General features: G+C 31.5%; 2 protein-coding genes across 2 annotated transcripts in view; both read right to left on the bottom strand.

Moving 5' to 3' along the window:
* The window catches only part of LOC106790321 (beta-amyloid-like protein), a gene marked incomplete in the record, with an annotated part of 18,394 nt that extends 15,041 nt beyond the window's left edge, over window positions 1-3,353 (bottom strand). The window contains 1 exon segment of the mRNA XM_014755125.1: window positions 3,070-3,353.
* A 3,979-nt stretch (window positions 3,354-7,332) lies between these two features.
* The window catches only part of LOC106790322 (persulfide dioxygenase ETHE1, mitochondrial), a 3,735-nt gene continuing 2,400 nt past the window's right edge, over window positions 7,333-8,667 (bottom strand). The window contains exons 4-6 of the mRNA XM_014755126.1: window positions 8,242-8,330; window positions 7,940-8,150; window positions 7,333-7,818 (exon numbers count right to left, since the gene is read on the bottom strand). Coding sequence (XP_014610612.1) covers window positions 7,754-7,818; window positions 7,940-8,150; window positions 8,242-8,330 — 365 coding nt within the window. The 3' untranslated portion in view covers window positions 7,333-7,753. The remainder of the gene's footprint in view (window positions 7,819-7,939; window positions 8,151-8,241; window positions 8,331-8,667) is intronic.

Genomic DNA, 8,667 nt, shown 5'->3' with positions numbered 1-8,667 from the left:
ATATATATTTATATTATACTGTAAGCAATTATATTAGTCCTTTGACATTATCATGGAAACCATTGAAAATGGATAAAAAAAACTAAAGTTCAAATACACCTACGTAAAATACAGATGTCTCTCTTCCTCTCATAAAAGAAAATCCTGACGAAATAACAATGAAAAAATCAAACGGAAAATAACTTTTTGATGCAGTTTAAACTATCTCGACATGAATGACGTCGTTAATCGTCTTCAAGATTACAATTCAGTACTCTTCGATGTGATTTTAAACATTTTTTATTTTTAAAACGTGAGAAATCCTCTCTCTCTCTTACAGAAGCACGAATAATTTCTCCATATTTTTTATTCTTTCTTTTCTTTTCTTTTCCTTTTTTTTCTTTGTTTTGTTCTATTTCACGCTCATTTTCTTCCTTCTTTTTCCTCGCCAATTTTTATTTTTTTTTTTTTTTACCCTTTCTCTCTTCTCCATTCTTTCATTTTCATTCATTTTTTGTCTCACCCTCTCTCTCTCTCTCTCTCTCTCTATTTTTTTTTCTATTTATCTAAATCTTTTGTCGCCATTCATTCGTTCCCAAATAGTCCACCTAAAAAATGATTTTTCGAAACTCGAATCATTTTTAATGATGAAAAGAGAGAAGGATGAGTAAGAAAAAAGAATAGAAAAAGAAAGATATATATATATATATGGGAGATAAAAGCATCGTTTTACGCAGAAGCAGAAAGACGCCGACTCCGCAAAGTTGCGTATTTCATCTTACGTACGGATTCAAAGGAGAAGAAATAAAAAAAATATAAAAAAAAAATGATTCCATGTATTCGAAACGAGGAGAGGAAAGAAGATTCTTAAAGTGTAACATAAAATGCGTTCTCTCATTTCTAATTAAAACTATACTGCGTTATTAGTTTTCACTGACGATTGATGTAAACGATTCTATTTCAAATTAAATGAAATTAACAAAACCATTGAAACGATTTTATATTTGTTTTCTTAAAAATTAATCGCTGAATCGTCTCGTTAAGGATTAACAACGAACCATTCAATTAAAATCTATCTCGTTAACATTTAATTTTTGTTGTTTTTTTTTTTCATAGACGAAACTTGTGTGTGTCCGCCATATTGAATATATAAAAATAATAAAAATATGATAGATAGATTTGTTATATCAAAACGTCATTACACCAAGAATTGTTTTCGAATAACCGATGATTCTGCATTGATACAGATAACGAGGCGACCAATCAAATTCAATCAGTATGACATTTAATTTAGTTCATCAAACAGATCTGTCAGATTCGATGAAAGCACACAAATAACATTGAAATGATTTTTTTTTTTATTAAATGCCATTAAAAACCTAAAATTTTTTATCAAATACCCAATCGTCGCATCGATACGAATCAGTTAAAAATCAATTTCGTTAACATTTCATGTTTTCTAATCAAACAAATCTGTCAAATTCCACGCAATCTTTTTTAAAAAAAAAGAAAAAAACCCTCTCATTAAATCGAAAATTTGTCTTCGACTAAACCAATCATCGCATTGATACAAATAACGAGGCGACCAATCAAAAACCAGTCTCGATGACGTTCCATCATTTCATTAATCAAACAAATCTCTGTCAGGGAGATTCTAATGAAAATCAAAGAAAAGTACAATAAAAAAGGATTATTTTTTTCGAAACGCCATTAGAGCACGTAACATTTTTTTGTCCGAGAGAAACTAATCACCGCATCGCAGCTAAAGGATAACGAGGCAACCAATTAAAATCAATCTCGTTGACAGTTCATTTTCTTCATGAAGAAAATCGTAAGAAAAATCGTAAGATAAGAAGAGGAAAAAAGAAAAGAAATTAAATGTAAGAGAGAAAAAGAGAGACAGGCAATGGGGGAGGGAGGGAGGAAGAGAGAGAGAGAGAGAGAAAGAAAAAGAGAAAGAGAAGTCGACGATCGTTACGAGGAAGAGGGAGGAGGCGAAGGAGGAAAAGGAAGGGTGAAGGGGGTGCGGGTTCACTTGGAAAGTACTTGGAACATATTAAAGCACGAAGCACCGGCGCGTGCATCGATCGGAGAGAGAGAGCGGCTCCTGTTTGACGGCGGCCATGGTAAACTTTCTTTTTCTCATCGTGATGCGACATTTCTTTAGGAAATTTAATAAACCGAAAACGTCAAATCGTACAATGACAATCAATGACAATGAGGAGACTAAGAGAATGATGACAATGACTACGACGACAACGATGACAACGATAACGACGACGACGACGACGACGACGACGACGACGACAAATAGGGAAGGAGGAGGCAAAGGAGGAGAAGGAGGACGAATCGATCGATGGTCGCCATCGTTGTCGACGAATTTTACGAACCAATCAGCATTCTTCGTTGTAAATCATTGCTTATGCATATGCGAAATAAAAAGGACGTTGTTTCGCCGATAAAATTAAAAAAAAAAAAAAAAAAAAATTAACAAACATATCGTTTTGTAACTTTTTCATTTCGTACCTTAATAATCTTGCAAAGTAAAGGAAAATAATAATAAATGATAGATAGGAAGAAGCCTTTCTTGTGTATATAATAGGGAGAGACATTGCTTGTGCTTCTTGAATCCTTATTACTCGTATCTCATCATCATCATCTCAAGTAMCCCAGCCACAAGACTTTCCAAGAGTCTAACCACATTGACTAAATGTAAAAAGCAATCTTTGATTGAGCCGACATTTAATAATCCCATGTTTCTGACAAACTTCGTAGTATATACTCCACCTCATTCGTATATATATATATATATATATATTTGAAAGTATATGCATTCTTAATAAGAATTAATATTCGCATGGAACGTCATTGCGGCTTTCTCTCGAAATGAAAAAGAAAAAGGAAAATAAAAAATATGAGCCCCTGTCGTAAGGGATTGATTATTTACGCTTTTTAGGTAAACTCACCTGAACGCGAGAGACCAAGAGGACGCCCAGGAAGAACGCGGGCAGCATCATCCCCTTCATCTTCCTGCCTGGCTGCTGCCTCTACTTCTGCTTCCTTCTTCTTCTTCTTCTTTTCCTTGTTCTCTCTTTCTCAGACACTGGTACTTCGCTTTAGAATCTCCTCCTGTCTCTTTCACGACGAAATGGATGGATGATCGAACGTACGTGACGGAGCTTTGAAAGGAAATTGATATTCTTTTTTCTACCTGTTTGTATGTATATATATATGTATCAGGTTAAAATATTCTAATCCCTTTTTCTCTAATATTCTCGTCCCTCGCGTTCCGTAAAATAATACGATATTAGAAAAATTCGGCGCCGTATACGTAAGCGCACACGGCAATAGCGTTAATGCGCGACTGCTTGGATATCTACCTTGGTGCTGCTGCTGGTGCTGCTTTTGCCGTCGCCACAACCACCTCCACATCCACCACCACCACCACCTCCGTCGCTACCATTACCACCACCACCACCATCAACACCACCACCCCACCATCGTTGTTGCCGCCGCTGCCGTTGCTGCCGCTGTCGTTGGGTGGGTCGCTCAAAGAGAAATCCAATATGGCGTCACGGCGCGGCACAGTACCGCTGAACCGGCTTAGCCAATCAATGGCCACCGCTCGATGACCGCGCCGATAAGCGCATCTCACATGCGCTCCTTGACCAGTCGATAACGTGGCGGGAAATCTGGTAATTTGAATGCTCTCTTGTTAAACTGCTAATTTTCCCGCTTTACTTTTCTTTCTTCATATATTTCACCTATTTATACATTTCACATATATATAAATGTATATAGATAGATATATATATATATATATATATATTAGAATATGATATTAAATTTAAATGATTCGTTTAAAATTCATGAAATCAAATCTTTGTTAAAATGAGAGAAAAGAGATTTCTATATAATGACACACACGTTTTAATAAGTAGAGTGTAATATCCAATTAAAATTTAAAGTTTATTCTCGTTAATAGAAATATTGGAATGAATATTTCTTTGTAGATGAATCTTTTTCAAGTTTTCAAGATATTAATACTTTTTTAAATAACTTATTAACAACGCTATTACTATTTTTTTTGTTATTACATATGTCGAATTAGTTAAATACATTTGTAATTCTATGATAGTAGAATTTGTAAGATATATTTTTATAATGAATGATTTCTTAATATATATATATAAGTTAATCTTACGTTAAAATAATAAAAACCTTTTTTCTTTTTTTTAATTTAAACACATATTCATAATTTTAACGAACTGCAAAAATTTAACAAAATAAGATTTTAACGATAAATTAACACAAGCTAATAGAAAAACGGATTACTCATTGTTTATTTCGTAGAATCGATTTCTGTTCTTTCGAAATATTTCTTGTTATAATGTAGTAGTGCTTATCGATAATATTCCCAAATCTCACTGATTAAAGTAGAGTAAAGTAGAGTGAATGAGTGAGTGGATGAGTAAGTGAGTGCGTTCCGTTTGAACGTGAAGTCGTCTAGAACGAGAGGCGTCTGCCGATGTTGAAGAGAAACCCCGACCATTGGCAATCGATGACAAAGGGAGTTTCTCGTGCGCCGCAGTAAATTGATCTTCAGAAAGTGTACGTGGGGGAGGAGGACAAAGTCGTGAGTACATAGCGTAGGTATAGGAGAAAAAGCGTATAAAAGAGAAAAAGAGTAGGGCCAGCCGGTTACACGGGCGGGAAAATGAGAAAAGAAAGAAAGAAAGAAAGAGAAGAAAAAAGAAAAGGGAGAAAGAGAAAGAGAAAGAGAAAGAGAAATCCCCGATGCCGAGGGCGAACTCAACAACCTGTAGATACTAGACTACTGTTGTAGCACGCGACAAAATAACGATAGAATTTCTTTTTTTTTTTTTCTTCTTTTTCTTTTTTTAACTTTCCTATTTTGTCTCGTTTTTTTCTTTTACCCCTTTCTCTATTTTCTTTTTTCATTTTTCCATTTATTTCTTTGATTTGTTTGGCAAATGTGAAATTATTGGTATCCTTCGAAATCTATTTTCTATGAGAACGATTTCTTTGTCTTCGGTATTTCATTTTCTCGTTCAATGAATTTTGACGAGAAAGAATAGAAAACTTTATATTTCAAAGAGTTCTGAAACTCTTTATATTGTCATTTTTTCTCTAGCTTATAACTAGATATTTTGGTCTTTATCGTTGATATTGATCAAGTGATCTATACCCAAAATTACATTCGTGTATATTTTATGGTAATTCAACGAATTTGCATTTTAATTTTACGCTCGATTTTTTTTTAATTGTTCTAGTTTGTAAATATCGTTTTTTTTTTCTATTTGTCGTATTTGCACAGTCACGTGATCAGCGCTGATTTATTTTACATATCTTTTATAAAAATAAACGAATTTGTATTGTAATTTTTTCTCATTTTTGTGTAAATTGTTCTAGTTTATAAGTATCGCCATTTGTATCGTTTAATTTGCACGATCGCGTAATTAACGTCAAACAATTTGTCTTACATATTTCTAATGAAAATAAATTAATTTCTATTCAGATTACTACTTTTATTAATCGTTTCAAATTTATAAGTGTCACTATTTTTATTCTTGATTTAAGACGATCACGCGATCATTTTACATAATTTGTTATGGAAATCAACGAATTATCATTTCGATTTCCTTTTTTTTAATTTCATCGATTAATTTTTTAAACGAATTGATATCTCCCACAATCGTTAATTAGTAAAAATATATATATATATTGAATTAGAAAAAGAAACTATAATTAAACGAATAATATTAAAGATTAAGTACCCTTTAGCATAGGTAATATATAAACTTATCATACCGTTTCATATAGTGGAGTCATCGTTACTACCTAATATTGATTTTCGGTACAATCAAAGCCGATTCACAAACAATCGTATCGAGTGCTTGAAGTAGGGAATATAATGCCACGCCTTGAATAATATCAAACGAATAATATGAACGAAGAAAACACGATCAGCTAGCTATCTATCTGCATATTAAACTTTTTCACATAATATAAATACGTACGTTTGATTGCTAAAAGACACACGCATCTGATTTAAACGAACTCTAACAAACTAAATAAACATTGGTTTAAATTAAACAAATAATAATAAATTTCATTTCGTTGTGTGCATACATTTCGTACCATTACAATTAACAAATGTTCGAAACAAAGAAAGAGAGGGTTGAGAGAGAGAGAGAGAAAGAGGGGTGGAATAAAGCTAAATAAAAAAGGATAAAGAAATTAAAGGCTTAAAAAAAAAAGAAATAAAAGAATCACTGTAACAATAAGTATTTATCTTTTGCTTTCTTTTTTGTCCTTTTTTAGAACAGCATGAAAATGCATAAGTGGATAGCCTTGGCCTGTTCCAACACTCGTGTGTCGGGCACCGTACCTACTGGTTACCCTGGAAACGGTATCGATTTCAACCCTCAGCTATGCAGTAGAAGCCAACACCAACACCATGGGGTCTTTTCATCTTCAGTTTCGACGAGGTACGGAGGCCTTTTCGTCAACCCGATTACAAGAAACCCCATTCTTCTGTTTCTTTGTCTCTCTCTCTCTCTTCTTATTCTTCCCTCTTCCTATTCGATGTATGCAATTTCGGAAAGATACAGGAATTGCGCAAAACAGGGTTTCACAATAGGAAAATGATTCGTAGATATCGTTACACGTAAAACATAGTTCTTGAAATAATAATATCGAACGATGCATATCTTAATTTGACACTTTAATGAATTTTAATAATGAACGAATCAAAGGTGGAACACGTCATTCCTTTTTTTTTTTTTGCTTCTTGTTTGTTTCTCGGTTTCTTTTTTTTTTTTTTTTGCAATTGCTTCAATTAGTAATTATGCAAATGATCTCTTATTAGATTTATAATGTCAAATGCGGAATGACTAAATGTTAAAAAGAATTCATGTTCAAAGCTGATACCGCGATTACACGGGATAAAACACAAGGACCCATGGGAAATTACAGACAATCCTTTCAGGTACATTAAACGAAAGAAGAGTAAACAAGCTTGGATTTAACTAAATATATAGTTTTTGTTGGAAGGGGGCCCAAATTAGGAAATGCCAATTAAATGTTTGGATTTTCATGTATTATACGTATATATAATGTTTTTGTTGTTGTTTTTATATGATAACTCGTACGCTCCTTTTTTTTTTTTTTTAATATTCTTCTCTAATTGGTTTTACGTTGTGCACGTAGAAAATCTCATGTAGATATTTATTTATAACAATACTCGATTAAACTATTCTAATTATATTCATAAGAAATTTTTCTATTCGTCCTTCAAAAAAAAAAAATTAGGACATTTAAATAATAATTTTATTATTATTATTATGCTAAGTATAAATATTTAAATTAAAATAAATAAAAATAATATTATGCTTGTGTTATTGCACATCTACGATCTTCTCTGATATATGCAAATATGTATTATGCATGCAGTTTTGTTATTATTAAATATTCGTATTATAATTGCTCGAAATAGTACGCATATTACTTACGCAGTATTACTTGAAAAAAGTTTTCAATTATCTTGAAAACTGTAAATTTTGTAAAAAAAAAATCATCCCTATCACCTGTGTGATTAAAATTTTTATAAATATTAAAATAATACTAATTCTTTTCTCTCTCCACCTCTTCTCTTTTCTAAAAAAAGAAGAAATAGAAATAATAATAATAATAAAAAAGAAGACTATCTTATCTTATATTTAGCGAGGAAAGGGTTGATGAAAGTTTCTCTTTATTTATCCTTCTCCTTATTAACTTCAAAGACTCCGCAAACTTTGTTTGCTGGTACTGCCTTGTCTGAAAAATTATTTACATTAGCAATTTAAATTTTGTATAAATAACAATATAGAAATATGTCAACAAAAAAAAAAAAAGAATAAATTAAATATATATTTAAATATTATATTAATAACTTTACCAATCATTTTTGGATAAGGAAGATTGAGATTATTCATAATATGTACAAATTCGTCCAATGATTTAGATAATCTAGGATTCAACAATTTTTCTTCTGCAACAGTAGTCACAGTTCTACCGTTGTAATCGTGCGCAGGATATAGTCTGTAGTATAATGGTAAAGTAAATATATTGTCGTGTACAGATTTGTATAATGTTTCTGGTGAGCCACCCTAACAGAATAGAAAAATCTTGATACTATACAAAATGTATTATATTGATTAACAAAAAAAAAAAAGAATATTTTTTATTTTTTATACAAACCTGAAAATCTGTCCTTCCACATCCACGTATTAACAAAGCATCACCCGTGAAAGCGATTCCCTGTTCGTCACATACATACGTCACGCATCCTACATAAAAATGTTTCAATGTAAAAGTTTAATATAAAATTTATTTTATGCGACACACATCGTTCAATATTTCACACGTATGTATACTTATATATATATATGTATGGTTTTTATATTGAATCATATATTGATTATTCGATAGTACTATATTGTACGTTTACATAAGTAGTTATGTATTATGTTGTATAAAATTGTCTCACATAAAATATTATTTTTTAAAGACTTATTGAACAGATTATAATATAAATTTTGTAATATGTGTTAAATACAAAAGTAATAAAAAAAATAACGTAATAGAAATAAAAGTTATAATAAAAGAATTTTTAAAAATATTATA

This window comes from Polistes canadensis, unplaced genomic scaffold (assembly GCF_001313835.1).
Source record: "Polistes canadensis isolate GaletaPanama2010 unplaced genomic scaffold, ASM131383v1 scaffold_230, whole genome shotgun sequence".
NCBI classification, from domain to species: domain Eukaryota; kingdom Metazoa; phylum Arthropoda; class Insecta; order Hymenoptera; family Vespidae; genus Polistes; species Polistes canadensis.
This window is presented reverse-complemented; position numbering and strand designations above follow the sequence as displayed.